General features: G+C 39.1%; 1 protein-coding gene across 1 annotated transcript; it reads right to left on the reverse strand.

Annotated features, from left to right (window-relative positions):
• Positions 1 to 5303: 5303 nt before the first annotated feature.
• Positions 5304 to 24992, reverse strand: LOC137273616 (glutamate--cysteine ligase regulatory subunit-like). Its single transcript, XM_067806375.1, has 7 exons — positions 24862 to 24992; positions 22849 to 22914; positions 18154 to 18235; positions 15341 to 15400; positions 14138 to 14337; positions 10923 to 11037; positions 5304 to 9726 (listed from the first exon to the last, which is right to left on the reverse strand). Exons 1-7 carry the CDS (start codon positions 24973 to 24975, stop codon positions 9545 to 9547), a joined length of 819 nt encoding a protein of 272 aa, XP_067662476.1. The 5' UTR covers positions 24976 to 24992; the 3' UTR covers positions 5304 to 9544.
• Positions 24993 to 25227: the final 235 nt, after the last annotated feature.

Genomic DNA, 25227 nt, shown 5'->3' on the forward strand with positions numbered 1-25227 from the left:
CAGTTAGTCTCCAGTGTATACAGTTAGTCCCCAGAGTATGCAGTTAGTCTCCAGTGTATGCAGTTAGTCCCCAGAGTATGCAGTTAGTCCCCAGTGTATACAGTTAGTCCCCAGTGTATGCAGTTAGTCCCCAGTGTATACAGTTAGTCCCCAGTGTATGCAGTTGGTCCCCAGTGTATGCAGTTAGTCCCCAGTGTATACAGTTAGTCTCCAGTGTATGCAGTTAGTCCCCAGAGTATGCAGTTAGTCCCCAGTGTATACAGTTAGTCCCCAGAGTATGCAGTTAGTCCCCAGTGTATACAGTTAGTCCCCAGTGTATGCAGTTAGTCCCCAGTGTATACAGTTAGTCCCCAGTGTATGCAGTTAGTCCCCAGTGTATACATTTGGTCCCCAGTGTATGCAGTTAACAGTTAGTCCCCAGTGTATACATTTGGTCCCCAGTGTATACATTTAGTCCCCAGTGTATACATTTAGTCCCCAGTGTATACATTTGGTCCCCAGTGTATGTAGTTAGTCCCCAGTGTATACATTTAGTCCCCGGTATATACGATTAGTTCAAAACCATTACGTATGGGGATCTATTTAGTTCCCCCCCCCTCCCCTTCCATCCGTTACGTACGATGATATAAATAGTCGCTTCACCACAGTCACGTATAGAAATATATACAGTTGGTTCATTCATTTTTTCATTATTAGTAATGAAAATATCTTTCGTCATGTGCATAAATACTTTGTACGAAGTAACTGCTTAAAATGTATCAGATGTAGATTCATGCTTCATCTTCAGATAGTTCCTCACAGTTGAGGTCGTGTCGTTTTTTGGCACATAACCGACAAATCCTATCTTCAGTTTGTCTTCAGTTAGCTTGAAATAAGACCAAATACTGGAGCGTGATTTCTCCGTGTGTGTGCCGATACATCTACAGGTGGAGTGAGGGGAGGGGGGGGGGGGGGAAGATAACTCTCCTTGGACGAGTACTCTATTAGAATGTTAGTACTCGAGTTCTACCCGTCTTGTACTGGAGTAACCGGGCACCCGTTTCAGCCCCACCTAAACATTGAATAAAATATGTTCAAACAAAGAAGCCAAGCACGACGAAGACACCAGACATAGGTTTCACCCATTGTATCCATGTGAGGAATCGACCCGGGTATTTGGTGTGAAGAGCGAACGCTTTAACCACTAGGGTTACCCCACCGCCCTCATTTTCATTTCAGCTTAAGACGGAGTGTCATTTAAATAATATACCTGTCGTAGCGCGACTGACATGTTATTTAGAAGTATGCGTAAAAAAACTGTATGATCTGTAATAAGACATATGTTACATTTGACCACTTTTTAAATGGCATTGTGCATTGATAACTTTCGGTCGAAGATTCCGTGCCAGTTAACATTTATCAGAGGGGTATACAAAGTCCACAGTCGAGACAACATTAGTCCGACTTCCATTTATGTGGAAGCCTTGGCCGACGTAGCATGCTGGTGATTGGGTGCCTGACTCTGATGGTGTGGGTTCGAATCCCGGATGGGTTTCAGCCGAATAAAAATACTAAAATCTGTGTGACAAGACTTTCCAGTGGGTCTAGCAGAATTAAAGTTTCTCGGAAATACACCCCATTTCCAGGAAATCCTTTTGCGTCAGACTGATGGTAATTTGAAATTAGAAACATGACTAATAACACATTCTCCTATGGTTAATCAGCATTGCCTTATCAACGCCCTTGGCAAGACGCCAACGTCGCCTTCGCGGTGGGCGAGCTGGCTAAAGCGCCAGGCTAGTGATCCAGCGAGGTTGAGGTGTCGGGATCGAGCCCACCCGTGGCCGGGTATAAAAACGAATACGTCGGTATATGACCAAATGGTGGCCACATGAATATGTGCATACACCTAGTTGTGGGTTCAGCGACGTGCAGGAAACCTGGACAAAGTACTGTGACTATGTGTCCCACTTCACCCAGATGTGAATTGGGTACCTCGTTAGGACGAGAGAGCCACAATAAAACTCGGTGCGCCTTGTGGCAGCAAGAGTTGTTATACTCCCAAGGGAGTCGAGATTGATAATACGATGGGACGCTGAGACGGATATCCAATGATCGGGGGAAACAAATACCAGCGTCTTGAGCAAGCAATAGCTGCATGGATATGTGCGCTAAATAAAAATCCAATAATAATAATAATTACACAAGATTTCGGGCCGGAAGGGTTGCCTCTGCATGCCTCGATTTTCGAAGCTCTCTTAGCCCTAAGATAGTCGTAAGTAAATGTTGATGTATGACACTACGACTATCTGTGCGTTTCGAGAGCTTCGAAAATGTAGGCTCAGGTAGTTAAAGCGTTCACTCATCACGCCAAAGACCCTGGTTCGATTCCCCATGTAGGCACAATGTGTAAAGACCAGTTCTGGTGCAGTCAACCATAATGTTGTTGCGATATTTCTAAAAGCGATGTAAAGGTGAACTATTTCAGTACTGAAGGTTGTAAATACAACGTTTTACCGAACATATGTGTGTCGAACTTACCGTATTTCGAAGTAAAGACCATCAGTAGTCCTAATTTAGTAATCATGTTGTGTCGAATATAGTGAGTGAGTCAGGTTAGTTTTACTCAGCAATTTTCCAGCTATATGACGGCGGTCTGTAAATAATCGTATCTGGACCAGACTATCCATTATTCAACAGCATGAGCATCGATCTGCGCTATTGGGAACCGATGACATGTGTCAATCAAGTCAGCGACCCTGATCACCCGATCCCGTTAGCCGCCTCTTACGATAAGCCCATTTCCATTTATGAAGCCCATTTCTGGTATTGCTGGAATATCGTAGGGTGTGTGAAGTCACTGCTGTGTCCGCCACCGTGATGTTGCTGGCATATTGCTAAAGCGGCGTAAAACCGTGCTCACTCACTCCAACACAGAAAGTGCAAAGGTGTGTTCTTGGGGAATGGAGGGTCACTAACAGCACTTGTCTGCTACAGGTCATCCCCTGCTATGCAATATTCCAGGCAATACAAAACGTCTGAGTAACGACAGAAACCTAACAATTTCAATTTCAATATGTCCGCCAAACTAGCAGCTTTGTAAATAGATTCATAGGAACGGGGATGGTTTGCAGAGCCATGGCATGTTCGCAACCTTTTAAATAGAAGTAACAACTTCAGTTTGCGATGCGATTGAGTAGTAGTAGTAGTAGTAGTAGTAGTAGTAGTAGTAGTGGTGGTGGTGGTGGTGGTGGTGGTGGTGGTGGTGGTGGTGGTGTTCCTCATCACGCCGAAGACATGGTTACGATGTGTAAAGCCAATTTGTGGTGTCCCCCGCTGAACTATGTTCTTCATGTTACCTTTACATCGGGGTGGGAATTGTCCTAGGTGGCCGGGTGGCATTTGTGCGGGTGGGAATTGTCCGGGTGGGAATTGTCCTAGACCTCTGTGACACATTGCTAGAAGGGGCTAAACAGTTGACGCACTCACTCTCAGGCACGTTGGTATTCTCCGGGTTGTAGCCTATTGGTGTGGGAGGAAGGGATATGGTATTGAACCTACTGGTATTGTTTCAGCCACATCGACGTAAAACAGATATTTCATCCATTGCGAGCATAGACACATATATTTTTTTCAACACAAATAAATTCATTTTCTTTTCAATATACCCCCTCAAAACAAAAATTCTGTGCAACATGATGAAGCACTATTGCTATTTCTTCAAGCATAACATACCCCATGAAACGCTGATTATAATAAAAACGTCATACCAAATGTGTGTGTTTTTTTTGCAGAATTTGTGTCCGAATAATAAAAAAAGTTGTTTTACAAACTATCATTAAAATATTGAAACAGTTCACTGTTTATTACGAGGGAGGAGTGCAGAGAAAGGCACAGCCAGGTGTTCGAGAAGCACGTGCACAAGTGCCGAGAAATTTATATACACTGGACATTCATTAACCAGCTATCTCCATGCTTCTTCGCACACCTGGCTGTCTCTTTCCCTGCACTCCACCCTCGTACCAAATAGTAAACTGTGTCAATATTTTAATGATAGTTTGTTATGTATTGTCATTGAGTATGTTGTGTTCATTAGTTTTCGAGCTAGACTGTAATTCACAGGTCCGCTTTTGAGCCAAACGTGGCACTACTTGAACCCGGATCTGCACTGCTAACTGTCCTGGGCCCACTTGCACAAAGCGATCTTAGCGCTACGACTGTCTTAAGCCTATGTTGGAGGGTGGGAGTTACAATCGTTCTAGAACTAAGATCGCTTTGTGCAAGTGGGCCCTGGTTGTTAACCTGCGCGATCTTGAAACTGCAGGTATTCAGGTGAACACAAGGACGAGCTGCATAATAAAGTTATGTTTTATCACTGACTGTTTTGCCATTTGTCATAGGAAGCCCTTCCATTTGCCAGAATTTTCCTGTCAGTGTCAATGCATTACTTTTATCCTGGGCCTGTCAATACTGCAATCAAATTAGTTCTGGTTTAGTGCAGAAACCCACTCGTTAACTATACTGAAAGGCAATAGAAACGCAACTCAATTTTTTTTATCAAGTTTATAAATTGAAGACATAAACATGATTATTTACTTATGAGGTTTATTTCTTTTTTTAAACTTGATTTACTTTTGCTTTCAGTATGTTATAGTCTCTGATAAGTGTCATTCATCTGGTTCTAATGTTTTTGAGAAATTTTATTCATGGTGACAATAGATTGAGTTTTGTTCAGCACTAGAACCTCAATGAATGACACTGACACAGTTCAGTAGAGTGTACTACTTGACCAGTAGTACCATGTCACCAAATTCAGGTCACAGAGTATGGTATGCATTCCATGTTACAACATTAAACACTGTTCTGGAGTGAGTGATCATCTAGCACAGTTTTAATAGGTTTCAAGTAAACCTTGGGGCAAGAGTGTTCATTCGTCTGAGTTAACCCCCATGGGGACACCAGAACCTTAAACTGAAGGTTTGAACGTATTAGCACTTTACACTCCTGTCAGTTGGAGGGGACGTTCAGTTTTAAAAAGTTGCACACCCTTGGACAAATCTGACTTTAAATATAATAACAAAACTTCAGTATAATAACTTTGGGGAGTGTATAACACTGAATACTGAAATTAGGTTTACACAATAAACCATCATTAACATTTATAAGTTTATAGACTCATCTTGCAGAAAACTCAGGTTCAATTCCCCACATGGGTACAATGCATGAAACCCATTTCTTGTGTCCAGCATGATATTGCCTGAATAGTGCTAAAAACCTTACTAACTCATTCACTGGTTTAAATATACAATTCAAAACAGGAAAAACACTGATCCAGGGAATTTTATTCCACATCATGAACACATGAATAGCTGTACATGATTTGCATCAAAGCGGCTTTTAAAAAATTACTATATATATATGCGCCCACTACTCAGCAAGAAGCCGTGTATATAAACTTTACCATTCATACATAATCAAATAAAAAAATCAACAAAAATCTGATATTTTTTCCTCCTCCTTATCCACAAGTCTGAGACATTGTTTTTTTGCACATATTTGTTTTTGATTATATATCAAATCAGTAATCAGTGCACATCATTACAATGGACAGCTAATAAGTAATGACAATCAGATTAACTGTCACTGAGAAATCTGAACTGTATCAATGACAATGCTTTTGTCAAACAAAAGCTTGCTATTAATGCCACATTACATATAGTGTATATATTCATTTTGCAAGAACGCTCAAGAATAAGAGAAAAACATAAAACAACCTCATCATCCACCAATAAGGAAGCAGTATGTTAAGTGCATGGAAGCAGTTTAATTGTTTTAATTTTTTAGGGTGGGGACAATAATGATATATGGTCCACAGCTAAACATGCTGCCTTTTGTTTGAGCAACACAAACATAGTCTACCCTGTTAAGATGTCATGACAAAAGGCAGTGTAGGAAACATAACAGAAAATTCTACCAGACACCAGGACTGTCAACTCTGAAGACTTACCAGCTGTTCCCAAAAGTTGCCAGACCTATGTTACCAACTTTAACTTCACATTTTAGCTCAGCCATAATAAGAAAAACCCAAACTATTAAGTATCTTTGCTTTCAGATTTATTGAAATGCCCAACAAGAGAAACAGTTTCATCACAGTACTTTGAAACAGGTAAACAACTGTCTCAAAACTTACACTAACTAGAGATATCAATATTATGCCATCTATATTGTACATACATCTGTCTCACAGATAAGGCTGCCACAGTTACAAGGCTCTGTAGCTCACCTGATATAAAACTATACCAGTTCAGTCTGCTTCCACAGACATTTGGGTAAAATGTCTTTTGATAGGTAAAGATACATTTTCCAATTTTGCTTGAACCATCTGTAAAGTACTACTCAACTTCAGTGCTATTGCTCCCATGATGGAAGTTGGCCATGCTTTTCAAGTTTTGCAAAATTGATATTCAGGGCCTGTCACAGCAGGTTCACTGTATTAATGCAAAGAAAGGGAGAGGAAATGTTAGATCCAGCTGGTACGGCATACTACTGGAGATGAGCTGGATTTTGAAGATGGGAAATACTTTTGTCAAACTTTTTTTCCTGTGACCAGCAAGTGTGAGTGAGTAAGTGTGGCTTTATGCCGCTTCCAGCAATATTCCAGCGATATCATGGTGGGGACACCAGAAATGGACTTCACATATTGCATCCATGAGGCAAATCAACAAAAATGACTCAAATTTGCAATCTAACATCACTAGACAAGATTATTAACCATTTCACCACAACAGTCAAATTTCAGTACCTTAAAACTGAAGTCTGATCAGCTGTTCATTCAGTTTGACAGGCAATGATGGATATCTAAATGGATGTTTAAAATAAAATTGAAATTTTAAGGTTTTAAAAACAACAGAGCTGAGAAAATTCCTGCTTCATCACCAAAGGCCTTTTTGCTGTCGAAAGGCAAAACTTTGATAGACACGCATCAATACAGAACATCACATGATTTTCATGTAATCTTAACTCTTGATATCTTTTTTCCCAAATCATACTTACAAATTAACATCAAACAAGTCTACAAACCTATTATATTGGTCTAATGAAAGTTAAGTAAACAATAAAATACATGGGGTTGATATGCAACAAAACAGTTGGACTGAGGTTTACAAGTCTTGCGGAGACTACCCAAGATTTTGAGACTTGTAAAAAGGAAGTTCAATGATATATGCAGTGGAGACCAGATTCAGTATATCTGCATAATCTCATTAATACCAAGCAGGGAAAATGTCATGGGTCCCTTTGTTATAAGGCGAACAGAATCTCTCAGGTGGGTCATTTTGAATAAAGTGATGTGAAACCTTTACTTCCCTGGTCCCATTGTGGTAAGGCAACAGTGAAGTTCACAGTTTGTCTCAAATCATGACGTGGCGTTTAAAATATGAATTGGGGTTCATGCAGGATAGAGACAAGGGTGCCCATATAAGGATAGGATATGTCATAAGGATGGTTCTCACGTAAGCACATAGTGACAGGTTCTATTAGGGTCGGGTTTCATTGGAGGACTGGACTTCTCAAGTTCTAACATAAGGAACAATATCCTCACATATGGAAATAGCATGAATGCAATGTTAAAATTCCTGTAACTTTACAGAAATAATCTTTTTTAAAAAATCCAAATTGGAATAAATAAAGGAATATTTTTTTGCCAGTTGCCTTCCAGAAACACATAGTTTGGATTATCCAAAGCAAACTGTCTAAAAGATTATCTTAATTTTTTTTCAACATTGAAGACCAGTATGTCAGTTTACTAACATATTATTCAAATATAAAATTTAGTTAGCAAAGGTTGTTTTCTACAACAATTGTCAAATTAACGCACTAATAGTTAATGCTAATAATGAGATTCCGTTGGTTTGAAAAATGCTGAGAGAGCTGACAGATGCCATGCAGAAGCTTTGACCATAAGATCCATCAATCATTGAGATTAGGTGTAATATAAACATACAAAAATATCATAACCCTTCCAAGCATGCAAACTCACTTCAATTCTATGTGTGAAATAGCCACTGGCCCACTAGCCCATGGCTAGTAAAAATCCAGTTGGGCCAGTAAATATCCAGTCACTGGGCCACTGGCTAGTGAATTTTCATGAGGTCGTCTTATAAATATATCTCTCCTCTACTTATTAAGTTAAAACACTTTTTAAAATCATGCAAGATTATTACCTGATAAAAATGTTCATCGTAACAGCAGGTTAATGATTGAAGTTCATGAAACCTGTGTCTAAATTCAGATTTCGGCCAACTGAACTATTTTGTGTATCTTTCAGGTATAGTCAGCACAACTGGCTAGCAAAATTTGGAAACTATTTTGCACACTGCTATTGCATTCTCCACTTTGCAAGCACTAATGAAAACTCCACAGTTAGCAATTATGAAAATCACTCACTATAAATTAAAGCATATGTGTTAACGTGCAAGTATGAGTGGACGTAAATATACAGCATTATGAATACTCTATCACAAATGCCCCTGAACTTACCAGTGTTTCTGGAATGTTCACACATGTATCATCATCATCATCATCATCATCATCATCATCATCATCATCATCATCATCATCATCATCTTCAGTGACAAGCTGGGGGATTAGTCTGTGAGACAGTGACATGTCCCTCCAAACAGAAACTGGTTCTGGCTTCACTAGAATTTAGACTAAAGAGAAAGCAGCCTACAAAAAATTCTTCAACTTTGTTGGTAATCACCTTTTGTGGTCCAAAAGTCTGTCAGCTTGTTTCCTCACTCTTTATCAGAGGGTGATTTAGTCTAGTTTTACACTACCTTTATTCCCGAAATATCAGTGAGGTGGTGAATCCAACCCCATCTCCAGCATAATGAGTCAACGCTTTAACCATAGGCTAGTTGCCCCTCACCCTCTCATAAAAGGCGAACAGGTTTTGTCGAACAGACATCACACATCTACCAGGCCCGTCTTGACATAACAACAAAGTGGTCTAACATCCAGACACCGACAGAAGATAACAAGGGAACATTTAAAACATATTCCTGTGTTATGCATTGAGAGACCCTACCCAGCTGAGGTTTACAAGCACAGGTAATGAAACTGATTCTGAGAGTGTCCTTGATAAACTATCATTACTATGATATTGGTGCTAGTGGTTATATGTCCAGACCCTAGTTGGTTGCTTCTGACTGCAATTACACAAAAACAATGCCACATTTGTGAACACTGAAAGTAGTACCTATTAAACTACGAAGCCTTCTATCCCGGAGTCCACTATTGGTTTAATTCACTAATAACCTGCAATGGTTGATGTAAAATAATTAGATTTGGTTAGAAACAACTGGTCCCTCTAGATTTTCACTAGCCTCAGTCTAGTGGTCTTGTCTAACCATGCTGATTATCATGATTGTATGCTGAACATATAACCTGAAATGTCTATGTACATGAAAATAAAAGTGTGCGTATTATATACTTTTCATTCTTGTGTCAGCTCACATAAATCACTAAGTGCAAATCATAAATAATGTCCATAGCTACACAGATCTCATGTCAACTTCTTCTTTGTGACTCGGTTTGCCTTGAAAATGTAGCCTTTAGTGTTGACAATTCCTCGACATTTGACAAGGACAGAGTATCTCAGGGTCCATGCAGGCTCCCAGAGTTCGCTGTCCTTCTCCGTCGCGCAGTTCTTGATGGCGTCTTGAAGAGTCGTCACTGGCATGATCTCTGCAAACAAACACAAAAGATAATCAAGACTGAATCTCCTGGAACATAAAAAACACTACCATACACGTCCAATAATCTAAGTCAAGTCACACACATCCATCTTTTAATGCAGCACTCGGCAATGTGCCAGCTAAACGAGCCCAGACCAAACAGCCTCTTACAACAAACATACGTCAACCAAGTCAGCAAGCCTGACCACCCACTCCAACTAGTTGCCTCTTACGACAAACTAGCGCTGCTGAAGACCAGTTCTAAAGATGATCTTCATAGGTAATGAGTTTAGTGCAAATGTCAAGTTCATTGTCCATAGTCTGCTCTCTTGAACCAGTCTAATTAACCAAACAATGAAATGTCACTAGTAAGAAAGGAATATACCTTTTTCAAAATTCCCAAGATTGGAAACCCGTGAAGGTCCTGGAGTAGAATAGGCCTTCACCAACGCATGCTTGCCATAAAAGGCGACTATGCTAGTCGTAAGAGGTGACTAACGGGATCGGGTGGTCACTGAATTGGTTGACACATGTCATCAGTTCCCAACTGCACAGATTGACGCTCATGTTGTTAATCACTGGACTGTCTGGTCCAGACTCAATTATTTACAGGCCACCGCCATGCAGCTGGAATATTGCTGAGCGCGATGTAAAACTAAACTCACTCACTCACCCACCCACCCAAGAATGGAATTCCTAACTCATACGCTAAATTATGACTGTCAGTACTAGATTACTGTTAGTTTTACAGGGGAAATTTTCAAGACTCCTGAAAAAACTGCTTGCACCCTGGTGGCAGTGATGAATCGGTTGGCTGTTTAACTTCGCACTCAGCAATATCCTATGAATGTGGCAGTGGTCTGTAAATATTCAAATCTGGACCAGACAATCCAGTGATCATCATCATGAGCATCGATCTACACATTTTGAAAATGCTGACACGTGTAAACCAGCATGCCTTTGAGTGAGTGAGTGAGTGAGTGAGTGAGTGAGTGAGTGAGTGAGTGAGCAAGTGACTGACTTCCGTTTTGTGCCGTTTGTAACAATATTCCTGCAATATCGAGTTGGGGAGACACCAGAAATGGGCTTCACACACTGTACCCATGTGGGGAATCGAACATAGGACTTAACCACTATGCTACCCTTCTACACCTTAGAGAGAACACATGGCTCCATCACTGGTCTGTCAAAGACAACTATATCTACCTGTTTCATCGCTGTGTGTGAGGAGTTGAATGTCATTCTGTTTGGCATACTCTGTCAGATCAGCGGGCATCACACAGCATGACGCCAGATTTACCTGGTTCACGCACGGCTTCACCTGCAACCATCAATACATGCAATCCACATTTTATTTGTAATGAAAAAAGTCTAAACTGTTTAATGCAGCAGGTTTTCCGTATGTATTAATAAGTGTCATAACAGCACAGACTAGAGAACTAGACTACAAAATAGTGAGTGAGTGAGTTTAGTGTTACGCCGCACTCAGCAATATTACAGCTATATGGCGGCGGTCTGTAAATAATCGAGCCTGGACCAGACAATCCAGTGATCAACAACATGAGCATCGATCTGCGCAATTGGGAACCGATGACATGTGTCAACCAAGTCAGTGAGCCTGACCACCCGATCCCGTTAGTCGCCTCTTACGACAAGCATAGTCGCCTTTTATGGCAAGCATGGGTTGCTGAAGGCCTATTCTACCCCAGGACCTTCACGGGTCAGACTAGAAAATAACTCAGTGAAGTTGATAGAGGGAGGAAAGGAAATTTCAGCAAACAATATCATTGAGTCGTTGCATTTGGGACGTATAGAGCTAAAAACTCCACCTTAATTCAAGAGACCTTCTTTTCTTCGATGTTCAGAGTCTGGATGGTCTCAGATCATTGTGATCATTCTTGCCATGATGTTCCAAATTAAAGTGGAGTGCAACAGGTTTGTCACGCTAGTGAGTGATATCAGCATAGTGTTCTGTTAATCGGATTCTGAAACATCTCTTGGTTTCACCAACATATTGTTTCTTGCAGTGTTTGCAAGTGAGGAGGTATACATTACGAGATTGGCAAGTGTAGCTTCATCTATTGAAGACATCTTTTTGTGACCGAACTTGTGAAAGTGACACTGCCTGATAGTGTCGCTCCGATAACCAGGGACAAAGAAATACAAATTTATGTTTAATACTACAATAATTCAAGAATGTAACATTTGTATAACCTTTTACAATCTCACATAGAGTACATTTATTCTGAGCACACATCCTTTTATTGTTAGATAACACAATCTGACAACATTGTTTCATGACGTTCCCACATGTTACTGTAGTAATTCTTAATATTTGAATTAACACTCTCAAACATGAGACCTACATACTCGGTTTTGTATTTATGAGACCGAATTCCACACTTCGAAACAATGCCCCTATACACCACCAGTGACTCTCCACTGAGACATTTTGACATCACAGTCCAGAAACACGCTGTGACATCACAAACAACACTGCCACCAAGATTCCTCTCTATATAATTTATAAAGGCACACACACTCACAGTATCTTTATCTCTTGAGGAGTACACACCTGTACAAAGCGCTTAACCAAGATGCACTTCACGCTGATCAGGCATTGTGTAGTTCTTATCATTGTCATGTTCCCTAAGTGAAGTTGGTATGACTTAACTGGAGACACGAAATTATGACAAATCTTTCAACACTTTTCGCAGATATTATTAAAATATGTGAAAAGTTAATATCATTTAACCTCCATTGCCATAAAATCATTCGGTGTTGTTTTTTGGGGGGCAGCAGTGTCCAAAGAGTAATTATTTCAAACTCGTTACAGGTTCTAATTATATACAAATTGGGTCTGCTACTGAAATCTGACGTCAAGGGTTGAAAAAACTAGATATCTTCTCAGGTGGATGGTAGACAACTTTTCAATGAAATATATATTTCAGGTACCATGGAAAACAACCTACCTTCACCCAGTCACATACTTCCTTCACTCACGTAAACATCCCAATATTAAGGGAGACAACCTACCTTCATGCACATACACAATTCCTTCACTCTCATATGTCGACATCCCAATACCAAGGGAGACAACCTATTTTCATCCCGTCATACAATTCCTTCACTCACCTAGATCAACATCCCAATATCAAGGGAGACATCCTACTTTTATGCAGTTATACAATTCCTTCACTCACTTATGTCAACATCCCAATATTAAGGGAGACAACCTACCTTCATGCACATACACAATTCCTTCACTCTCATATGTCGACATCCCAATACCGAGGGAGACAACCTATTTTCATCCCGTCATACAATTCCTTCACTCACCTAGGTCAACATCCCAATATCAAGGGAGACATCCTACCTTTACGCAGTTATACAATTCCTTCACTCACCTATGTCAACATCCCAATATTAAGGGAGACAATCTACCTTCATCCACATACACAATTCCATCACTCTCATATGTCGACATCCCAATACCAAGGGAGACAACCTTTCTTCATCCCGACATACAATTCCTTCACTCACCTATGTCAATGTCCCAATCCCAAGGGAGACAACCTACTTCCATCCAGTTACACAAGTTCTTCACTCACCTATGTCAATATCCCAATATCAAGGGAGACAATCTACCTTCATCCACATACACAATTCCTTCACTCTCATATGTCGACATCCCAATACCAAGGGAGACAACCTTTCTTCATCCCGACATACAATTCCTTCACTCACCTATGTCAATGTCCCAATCCCAAGGGAGAAAATCTACTTCCATCCAGTTACACAAGTCCTTCACTCACCTATGTCAACATCCCAATATCAAGGGAGACAACCTACCTTCATCCACATACATAATTCCTTCACTCACCTACAGTCTGTTTGATTCCATTTGAGACCGATGAATTGCACACTAACACAAAATCTAATAATTGCAACATCTTTTGAGATGACCCCATCTTAACAACATACACTTTACCTGGCTGTTCTACCAGAAAGAGGCCCCCCTTCATACAAAATAGCAAAAGGTGACAAGAAAATGATGATCCCAAATTATGAGACACATCATCAGAGTTGGTCTGTCGATTTAATGTGGCTGTGTGGTTTTGTTGCAATTATTAGATTTTGCGTTAGTCAGCAATTCATCAGTCTCAAATGGAATCAAACGGATTGCATGTCAATGTCCGAATACGAAGGGAGACAACCCACCATCACTCAGTTTACAATTACTTCACTCACCCGTGTCAACGTACCAATACCAAGGAAGACCATGTATCTTCACCATATTATATTTCTTTCACTCACAGTCAAGGTCCCAAATAATAAAGGTGACAAACTAACTTGGTACTTTTCTTAACCATTTTAAGTCAACAATATCAAGGTAATATACACCAAGGGAGACAACCCACCTTTGCCCAGTTAAACAACTCTTCCAGGCGTGCCTTGTCAAGGTCACATATACCAAGGGAGAGAACTGTCTCTTCTAACACAAGTTCCTCCATGACCTCCCAATAGGGCTTGATTTGCTCCACTGTTACCTCCTCATCTACCTCCGGCAGGGACAGCATCAATGTCTCCATATATGCCACATTCTGTAGTTCTCGGAACACTGAAGCATGGAAATGACCATAGGCGTGCTATTAAGTGAGCTGCAGGACCTTCTTGTAACAGTGATAAACTGTATGTACAGCAAGTAATGTGATTACAGTTCAGTTACACAAAAACATGGCAGTACCACTTAACCAACATACACTAATCAGAAATAGAGGTAAGCTGTACATCTGAAAAACAAAAATCAAATACCTACCACCCAACATATTTTGAGGTGTGTATAGATTAATTCAAAGAAGTCAAAAAATTTTAACAACATAAAAATGTAGCAGGACTTGGCCTAATTACATGTATACACAGGCCAAGTGAGCGTGTGAACCAAAAAAGTGTTGAAAGTGTCGCGGACACAAAATTTCCGAGTCCTGTGCTAGGATTTGAACGACGAACCTTCTGATCCAAAGAACAATGGACCTTCTGATCCAAAGTCAGACGCCTTTCCACATGACCAAAGAGGTAACCCCGTCAGCAAGCTGACAAGGTAACAATCCCATGTGTGGGATGACTCCATGTCCTGCTACACAAGATCTCATTGAACTACACGCATAAAATTACGGCTACAGTCAACATATTTCATGTTGACATAAATGTATTTTGTCCAAACTAATTATGACTAAACTCAGTCAATGCTGCTTGGGTGTTTTGCATAATACATTTCTCTGATGTTTATACGGACTATTACTTTCAGACATATCTCCATCCTCGATAATATCCAGGATAAACACTATGATAAATCCCCACTTTATCCTGGATGCATCGCTGGCTTTGATTATGTATTTTTTAGTCAAAACTATTTGGTGCTTGTTGACTACATTCTGTAACCAAACAGTCCAGCAGGCTTTAGAGAAATATCACCATGGTTACCGGCCCAATCTAAATGGCATTGGCATTCAGCATGAGAACAGACAGCTATATCAAACACTGTAATTTTAGTGTAAACTAAAGATGCTTCCTTCTTCACCAGAATGTTTCTTATTGATGTTCTTCAGTACAAGAGTACTTACACTTCTCAACTGTTTCTCTGATGACTTCCGGTGGCTGCTGAGTGGATAAAAACAACTTCCCTGAAACATAAAATGTGTCGGCAAATTAGGCGCATAATCAAAGCAGAGTGCTCCTGCCCAAATATGACTGAAATGGTTCTGAACATAACACTGATGTGTGGGAAAAATACCAGTTAAACATCTTGGTGAAAAAAGACCTTAATTAACTGTGTATGTGACTGTGTATTGGATATCGTACTGCAATATATACTGTGACAGAGGAACCCCTACTGCAACATGTATTGCAATATGTATTGCCATATATTGGGAACTTAAGTCTTTGAAACTGATTCTGCAAGTCAGTCCTATTTTCTACATTATAAATCCCTACCCATATGTCTAATGGTTCTGATGAACACATCTCATAATAAAGTTGTGTAGTCTGGGATTTTCCTTTTCTTTTTTGTCACTGAATAACAAAGGAAAACATATGTTGTGAATGAATGTAATGTAGATTTTAATTTAAACCAAAAAGATAATCACATTCATTCAAAGTTCATTCATTCATTTACTTATTTATTTAGTTAATGTGGCTTTCAATCCTTACGAGGTACCCATTCACAGTTCGGTGGACTGGGACATATAGTCACAGCACTTTGTCCAAGTTTACTGCACATTGCTGTTCCTACAACTCGGTGTTTGCACATATTCATGTGACCACCATATGGTCATATATTAATGGATTCGTGGGTTCTTTTAAGTGCACAGGGTTGTGCACTGCACATTTGGGGTTGAGACAACGTTGAAAGTGTCTGCACACAAAGCTGACTCCAAAGTTCGTACACCTGGTCACAGGTGGGCTCAATCCTGCAACCTCAAGCTCGCTGGATCACTAGCCAGCTCACCCAAAATACCCCCCATTTCATACATTCCTCATACCAGTTCTCAAAAAAAATATTGCACTATGTATCCCTTGAAAAGTGTATTGTGATATGCTGGTATAACAGTAATACCATGTAGTCCTATAATCATCCTTGATATCTCCAGGGTATACACTCCATTATGTCTCTACTATACCCCGGATGCAGGGTATAGAACATGATAATTTTATTACCTCATTTTGCTCACTCCACATTCTCACAGTAGCCAATAAGCTAAGAGTGCTGTTAGAACCAAGCTTGCCAGTGTCAGCAAAGATAGCGGCCTCAGTGAGACTGTGATTGGGGGGAAAATCAGACAGACAAATTCACAGGTCTGAAACTTTCAAAACATGTGCAAGGCTCCTTCTACATCATTAGGAAAATTCTTCATCGTTTGTCTTGCCAACTCTGATCGGTTAGATAATTTACAAAGCGAAATTGAGTTGTGATTGGTACGCTCAACCTCCCTGCATAGACACTGATTGGATAAAAAGATAACCAAGGGAGGTATAAAATTGCCATAGATGCATTCTGGGTGTCGTAGAGATTTATCGGGCCATATGCACTGGAGATATCAAGAATGCTCTTTGATGAACCAACATGCCTGCATTATACTGAGTGAGTGTACAATGTTTAATGCAATAGTCCAGCCCTAACAGTGGTAACCACTATACTATGTTAATCATTCAAATGCACAACAGGATTCTACTCAAGGAAATGAACATACCTGAACCTACTGCAAACTCAGGTTCTCCCTGCTACTCAATGTAAAATAATACTTCATGCTCTTTTATTATGATTGATGATACATTGCATTGCATTGCATTGCATTGCACAGCATTTAATTGCATTGCACTGTCATTCAGCCACTGCCTGTGAGTCATCAGAGTTTGTGCTCCATGTCATTATGTTTTCCATTTCTTTGATCAGCAAAATATTAACGAGCGCTGGTTGAAAGTAGCACAAGGTTTCTGCTGAATTAATTATTTATCAGACACTGTGTCTGGTGACCAAATACTTCACCTGTCATGAATGAAATTTGTCCGTCATATCCTATAGGATGAAATTTGAAAGTCTCGTCTGTCTTGGAGCCATTTTGAAATGAGGTTAGACAATCAGAAATACTTCAGCTTTCTCCAGTTCACTATCTTGTGAACATTACTTCATTTTGTTCTTGCAATGTGACGATTTTCAATAGCCACATTTTGAGCAGAAATGAAATTCATGTTTACTTGCTGTTTGAAACCGTAAGCAGAAATTATCTAGTAGCCCATGGAGAAGTAAGATACCATTATTTGATCATGTGAAATGAAAACTATCTTGTCCTAAGCAATAGGATTTTTTTACAAATAAGTACAAAGCCATACTTTCAGGTCACAATAACACACCTCTGCAACATAACAGAACTTTTTCTTAAGGCAAGGAGTGAGTGAGTATGGTTTTACGCCACCTTTAGCAATATTCCAGCAATATCATGGCGGGAACACAAGAAATGGGGAATTGAGTTTCGGAATGACAGGCAAATGCTTTAATCACTAGGCTAACCCACTGCCCCCCTTGAATTAAGGAATGGATAATTATTACAGAGCTGAAAGCAGGCCTTATAAAAAATGTACACTACAGGGAGCGAGCTTGATCAACGATGTGAAAGGGTGTGTTGAGCAGCCTTGTGTACATGGCACAGTTTTGTTTTGTTTTTGTTTAACACCACACTCAGCAATATTCTAGCAACATGGTGGCTGTCTGTAAATAATTAAGTCTGGATCAGTTGATCCAGTGATCAACAGCATGAATATCAGTCTACGCAAAACTGGGACATAATGACATGTGACACCCAAGTCAATGAGTCTGATCACTAGACTCCCTTAATCTAACCCAGATCCTAGGGGTCAGCAAGACAGAGGCATGACATACCAGTGACTTTGAGGTCTCCTCTCTCTTCAGAACTGATCTGCTCCTTCTGGGAGCAGTTGACACATTCCAGGTCATTGGTGTACTGCAAGGGAACAATGTTATTTCAGTCAAATGTCAACTCCGCTCTAGTCTCGTAAACACCTGTCCATAACCTAATAACTTACCTTTAGTATATGCAGTGTATCAGTAAAATATAAGGAAAAACATTGGGGTGACAATTGCTGGGGAAACAACTATTGCAACATACTATTATGTCCAACTATTGCCATAGCCTTTTTTCTCCTTGAATTGTCTCATTTGAACTCATTTCCCAAATGAATGTATAGTTCATAGTAAATAAACACAAAGTGAAGCAGCTTAAGCCTCTTTTAATTATTGATAAAAAACTTAAGCTCAGATCAAATTTGTTTAAGAGCTAACGGGCAGATAACTCTAAATCAAAGTGATTGAATCTGATACTTCCCATATTTTGTGGTGCACATTTATTGATGCATCGATAGTTTTTCATTTTTCATTTCTAGCTACCACTAGTAATTAGTTCCCATCTGAGACTGGATTTCAAGTGCATTTCATTGATAGTTCAATGGATCGTTACAGTAAAATATATTTATTGTATTGATATTTCTCACTACTGTAATTCCAATGAACAACTGAATTCAAAACTGATCAGAAAACTAATGAATGATGACAAGATGTCTGTTTATATCTGTGAAGATTGGGGACAGCACTGGATTTCATCAAACTACATGTAGCAGCCATAAGTCCATTGCTGAGATTTCAACCAGACCATTTGATCAAAAGGTTACCGCCCTGTCCACATGACCAATCAACAAAGCTGACAGGCTAAGAATGTCATCCGTGGGATGACTCTATGCACTGCTACATACTCCATCAAAAGAAGACACATCCTTGGCCACACAACAGGCTTATTTTCTGAAATAAATACAAACTTGCCCTGCCCCATGTTGGGGGCCATTGTAGTGGTCAAAACATGCTGCTGGCATTTGAAAAATGTAGGTGAGGTGAGACGAAGTGAGGTGAGGTAAGGAGAGACTGGGTTAAATGTCTTGCTTGTGAATAATTTGTTCATAAAACAATGTGCATGTGTGTTCGTATGTATGTGTGGCTCACTGAGATACCAGGTTGCAGGAAAACATGAATATTCCACTCACTATATTATTCTGACTCCAGATAATAGGAGTTGTTTACACAAGGGATGAGTTCATATGAATGATTAGATGTAGGTAGAAGCCAGTAATGACCTGACTTCCCAGGCACTGGTTTGGTACACCTCTTACCTGGCTTATTTTTCTTTTGTGTAAAGAACACCTGTTATCTGTACACCACACTCTTTCAACTCCTGTTTCTCATCCAGTTTATTGCAAATACAGACAAACATGGTTTCTCAAACATTTACTACATATACTCATTGACATATACTTGTTTGTTACAATTCACCTGATGAAAGGGCAAGGAATAGCCCAAAAACATTGTGACATACAGAAAAGAAGTTGCAATCCATAATATTTTTTTCTACTTCAATAATAACTTTTAAATGCCTACAAAAACCTCTCTAATTTCATGTGCAAGTTTACCCATACTGAACCAAGATTAAATTATCTTTGTCAGCAAGCATGTAGTTACTTAACGTGCTATAGTTGCTGCACGTTCATAATCCCTTGTTATTTCAACACAGGGTTTACATGTTTCTGACCTATTCCTCAAAACGCACTGGATTAGAAAGCGCTGGTTACTGTATAAACACATATTTGGGCTGCTGAATTTATGCCGAGATCTAGAATTAACAGCTGCTGGGTTTCCAGAGCTTTTCAATGATGATAAATGTACTAGCCGCCAATGGGATTGAGGCTTAATCATGCTGATGACAACTTGCTGGATTGGGAAGCTGCCAGTTATGACAGCTTCCAAGGTACACGAATATTATTTCTTTAATTACATCTTACAGTAAGCATTGAAGCCATGGGCACATGTTCTGCAATGGAAAATATACTTTCATCAGCTCTACATAACAAGAGTCATCAGAAGATGACATAAACCCCAACCCCCACATATTTTAAAGGACAAGTCATCTTACAGTTACTTGATGTTTTCTAAGACTAAAGTCTGAAAATTTTTCGTGGAAGTCATGAAAAATAAAAATGCCATATATCTGTAAACATCAAAAGGCACCACTTCAAGATGTGTCTCATATATCTGCCAAGATCTGTTGAAAGATATCAAATGGTTTTCGAGTTGTGCTCCAGAAACGAAGCCCATTGCTCCCTTTTGAGACTAAGTCTGAACGTTTTTCATGAAAATCGGAAAAATAAAAATGACAGAAATCTGTTAACAGCAAAATGCACCACTTTGAGGTTTGCCTAATATATCTGCCAAGTTTTGCTGAAAGATACTAAGTTTTTGATGTGTGCTCTGGAAACGTAGCCCATCCCCTTTTGAAATTTGAAACTAGATCTGAATCATTTCCACGGAAACCCACAAAAATGATAAATCACCAAAATCTGTAAATAGCAAAAGGCACCAATTTAGGTTCTGACTGATATATCTAGCAAGTTTTGAAGAGAAATACAGTCATCCCTCGCCATAACGTGGGTCTTGGGGTCTATTACATCGTGGCTCTACATAACGTGGGTCTATTACATAATATTGAAAAAAGGTCAAGTAAAATCATATTTTCCAAGGGCATAACAAAACTGCCATTTCGTGTATTGTGCCTATAGTCAAAACTATATCATATCACTGAAGATGATAAACTTTGAAAATGAAAATATATATATGTACGGGAAACTTGCAATAAAAAATCAAAAGACATGATAATTTAATTGTTGTTCCTGTTATGGTACCTGTTATTCAACTAAGCCAGAAATAGTGATCAGCTGTGCACAGATGTTTTGGTCCAATGTACTGGTGATTCAGTTAAAAATGATCGAACAATATTACATCAAAGAATTTTAAGTTCATTATCATAATAATTTATAAATTAAGCAGTTTTTGCAACATATATATAATATACTGCTATCGGATTGGTATATAATGCATGTTTATAACGTAACAAAGAACACAGGCCGTTACCTGTCTATATACATTTTACATAGGAGACAGTTTGACAAGTCATCGCTGACATCCCATGGTACTTACAACTTTGATTGTAGTTACAAAATGTTGGCCACTTAATTGTCAAAGATGACTTCAATGAGTCAGTAACACAGGTCTTGGAGTCAATGGATTATGAGGCTGTAATCTGTTTGTGATTGCTAAGAATAATGTGAAATTGACGCTATCGCGGTAAGCGTGAAAACGGACCCTCACAAATGTGGTAAGCGGAAGTTGTACGCAAATGCAATGAGGTAATGCCATTGCTCTGTTGTTGCTGTCAATAATGAATAAAAATGGGATTGAATCAAATAAAATTTGTTTTCTGACACCACATGTTCTCCGACGACTGTGTTTACCTGCACTATAACATAGAAACGCTGTAAGTACTCTACTGAAGGCACGTCTTGTCCTTCATAAGTTACTATGATATTTTGCTGTTGGTATGATTGTTATTGAGAAAACTCTGCATGTTTTAAACATCTGAAAACCAACTGATATGTACTATAAACAATGTTAGTTGCCACCCACACTGAATTTCACTAGTTTACATGATTAATCAGAGCTCAACAGGGAATTTGTTGATGTTGAGCTTTTTCAATTTCATGAAGGGGTGTAATAGTAGTTCAACTTTTTAATGGTAGCCACAGATTACCCTGCAGTTTAATCACTGCTGTGGTATCGTGAAGAGCGTTGTAGTGAGGGATGACTGTTTTGAACGGTTTTTGAGTTATACTCTGGAAACAAAGCCCATCCCCCAATTTTGAGACAAAGTCCAAATAGTTTCCATGGAAACCCAGAAAATGGTTAATCACAAAAGCCTGTAAATAGCAAAAGGCACCACTTTGGGGGTCTGCCACATATATCTACCAAGTTTGGCTGAAAGATATTAAGAAGTTCTGAAGCTGTGCTCTGGAGATGTAACTAAGTCAAAAACATTTCCATGGAGACTGAGAAAATAATAGATCACACAAATCTGTAAATAGCAAAAGACACCACTTGTTCTGATTGAGATATCTACCAGGTTTTGTAGAAAAATATTGAACAGTTTTAAAGTTATTCTCAGGAAATAAAGCTCAAACAGTCATTAGACTAAGACCCAAAACATTCCATTGAAAAACAACAACAAAAAATAACAAGAAGACACAGTCATCAATATCCCCCCCGCATTACCTCCAATTTCAGTCTAAGTGACACCTGTTGCCATGGAAATGCGCAAAATATTTCATTAAGAATACCCAAACTACCAAAAGGCACTAATACACCACCAGATCTATCTATGTGCCAAGTTTGGTGAAGAGATATTAAATGGTTTTAAAGTTCTGCTCTGGAAAAGATAAATGTGCACGGACAGGGTGCATTTCAATACCCCCCACAAAATGCATTGCACGGGATAAAAATGCCAAAAATCTCTAAATAGCAAAAGGCACATCCATAGCTTCAATTCTGGTCTTAAAATACTGAACGGTTTTTACGCTATGCTCCGGAAACAAAATGATTACGGACGGATGGATGGATGGACAGACAGACGAGGCGGCAACTATATCCCCCCGCATTACATGATGGGGTGATAAAATGGCTTACCTGAAGTTCAGTTCTGTCAGTATTTGACAAAAACTTTTTCAAAGCAGCTTCAATGCATTCCTTGAGCTGGAACAAAATCAAATCATTTCGAAAATAGAAATTTATTCATAGTCACTGTTTCAAATCATGGTACAAAACATCATGAGAATGTACAAGTAAGGAACTTCTTTCAAGCTCCATCTTAATTTCAGAGTTTCTTTGGTTGAACTTATCCCTGACAACACTTAGTCATTCTACTTTCCCTATGTTCATTTAAGAGTTGGAGCTTTATTGTTATCTTGAATTGGACTTCTATTAACATGATCAGCATGATTAAAATATTTGGTGTTTGTTTTGATATTTGCTGTAGATAAGAATCCTGGGACTCTACTTCACCAGCAAGTGAAAACATGTGGAAGCAGTGGTAGGTTTTGGCTGCATGGGCTGTTTACACATGCAAACTACGTCAAAAAACTAATCGCTCTTGAAGAAGTCATTTATGTCATTGTAATTTCATGTCTTCTGGAATATTTTGAGACTAGTATGACCCCTAATAAAAATGCATCTAGCAGGAATCCAAACTTACTTTGTCAAGAGTAATCCTGCAACAACTAGAAGAAAACTTGCTTATTTTCCATGATAAAAATATAAAAGGTAGTGAGGTATTTTGTACCTTCATTCTACACAGGGCAGCAAATTGTATGGCATGTGTTAAGGCCGCAAAACAATATTAGTAAGAAAATAGCAAAATCGCAATAATAGAGAGTTGTTTCAATTTCTGGGTGAAACAAGACAATCTGGATTGATGCAATCAAATTGAATGAGATGTGATTAGGTGCCTCATCGTTTGTGACAGAAATGAAGATTTAACATCAGTCAACTGAAAATACATACAAAATGTCACTTTCGTATTCCTGATGGCAACAAAATTAACTACCGTGATACCACCGGGTCCCATGATACTTAGAGCCACAGAAAAATTAACACAATCTTGAATTATGTCAGCAAGTTTCACAGTACAGTCAATGTGTAAGTCATAATTGCCAACGATACTGAACTGAATGGAAGGGTTCCATCTGTAGCCCATGCTTGGAATGTATTCTGTGTATTAGGATTACTTTTAAAGATTTTAAGCGGCCTTCACATGACAAATTAAAGTTTGACAACATGTTGCAAAACTTGAGGTTGAGAGTGTGAACATTCCAACAGCTTGCCACCAACACCAATTTCAGAGCTGTCAAACTGTTGTTCTGAAATACGATCAGTCTCTATTCTCACCAACTTTTCCATCAAACTTTCAGTGTTGTCAAACTTGAGTTTGATGTGTAAAGTGTTGTCAAACCCGTGTTGTTCAGAAACAGCCAATTGCAGTAAACTTGTGTTAACGATATTTTGGGGGTTTGTTTGGTGTTTTTTTTAATAAAAAAATCCCACCTGTTCCTTGCACAGAATAATAAAAGACTGGGGCTACTGGTGGAAATGTTTCCATTATAAATTATGGTTCATGAACACATGTGGCTGGATGGACATCTAAATTTCAGGACTAACGATTCTGTGAAAACTTTACGCCAGCTTACTGGTGTAGACCAGTAAAATCGTGTGTGGATTTGGTTAAGCCACCTGTCAACAGAATGCGATTTAGGTCATGACAACCACTCTGTAACCAACTAAATTGTAAATTGTTACTCTAGCATTAACGTGACTGTACGCTTTAAAGGGACTGGTAAATAATTATTGTTTCAAATGATATGAAATAACTTTTACAATCTCTTATGAATAATGAAGTTTCAGACAGGTCTAATTCTATGTATCAACACTCTATCACTGTAATACATGCAACGAAAAATGGCCCACATAAAAACCTTCTAGATCTATCGTTTGAGACGATGAGAAAGCACTTTCACTTCCTGCAACATGATTGGATTTGGGGCATTCGGTCGTTGGTTCGCAGCGTTTGTTTGCATGAAGACATGAAGTTTCATCGTCGTAAATCGTTTGACAATTTGTCGGCATTTTTCAACAATGACAACTCACCTCCTCTGTGGAATTTTGATTCGGCTTCCTCTTTAGCCTGTTCCAGTTGACAATATTACCACTGTGAACTTGAAAGGTGCTAGCTTTAGGGAACATAGGAATATCATCCGCCATGCTTGTCACTGTTTGGGGGTCTGTTGCCTTCCTCAAGAGACGACATGCATTTTATTAAGATAGGGGTGTCAGGTTATTCACTAGTCGGAAAATCACTAATGAAATATGATGAGAAATGAAATATACAAGATTGGAATACTCACAGTATGGGAAGTGGAATTATGTCTATATTAAGACACAAAATAGGCATTGCAACTCGCAAAACATATTATGTGTTAGGTCGTGATAATGGTAGACATATTTCCCCGTGAG

Source organism: Haliotis asinina, chromosome 2, assembly GCF_037392515.1.
Source record: "Haliotis asinina isolate JCU_RB_2024 chromosome 2, JCU_Hal_asi_v2, whole genome shotgun sequence".
Classification (NCBI taxonomy): Eukaryota; Metazoa; Mollusca; class Gastropoda; order Lepetellida; family Haliotidae; genus Haliotis; species Haliotis asinina.

Coding starts and splice junctions, on each gene's coding strand:
- LOC137273616 (XM_067806375.1), bottom strand. CDS start 24,975: ATGGCGGATGATATTCCTATGTTCCCTAAAGCTAGCACCTTTCAAGTT. Junction 22,915..24,861: donor ATCAAAATTCCACAGAGGAG/GTGAGTTGTCAT, acceptor ATTTTGTTCCAG/CTCAAGGAATGCATTGAAGC. Junction 9,727..10,922: donor CACACACAGCGATGAAACAG/GTAGATATAGTT, acceptor GTTTGTTTGCAG/AGATCATGCCAGTGACGACT.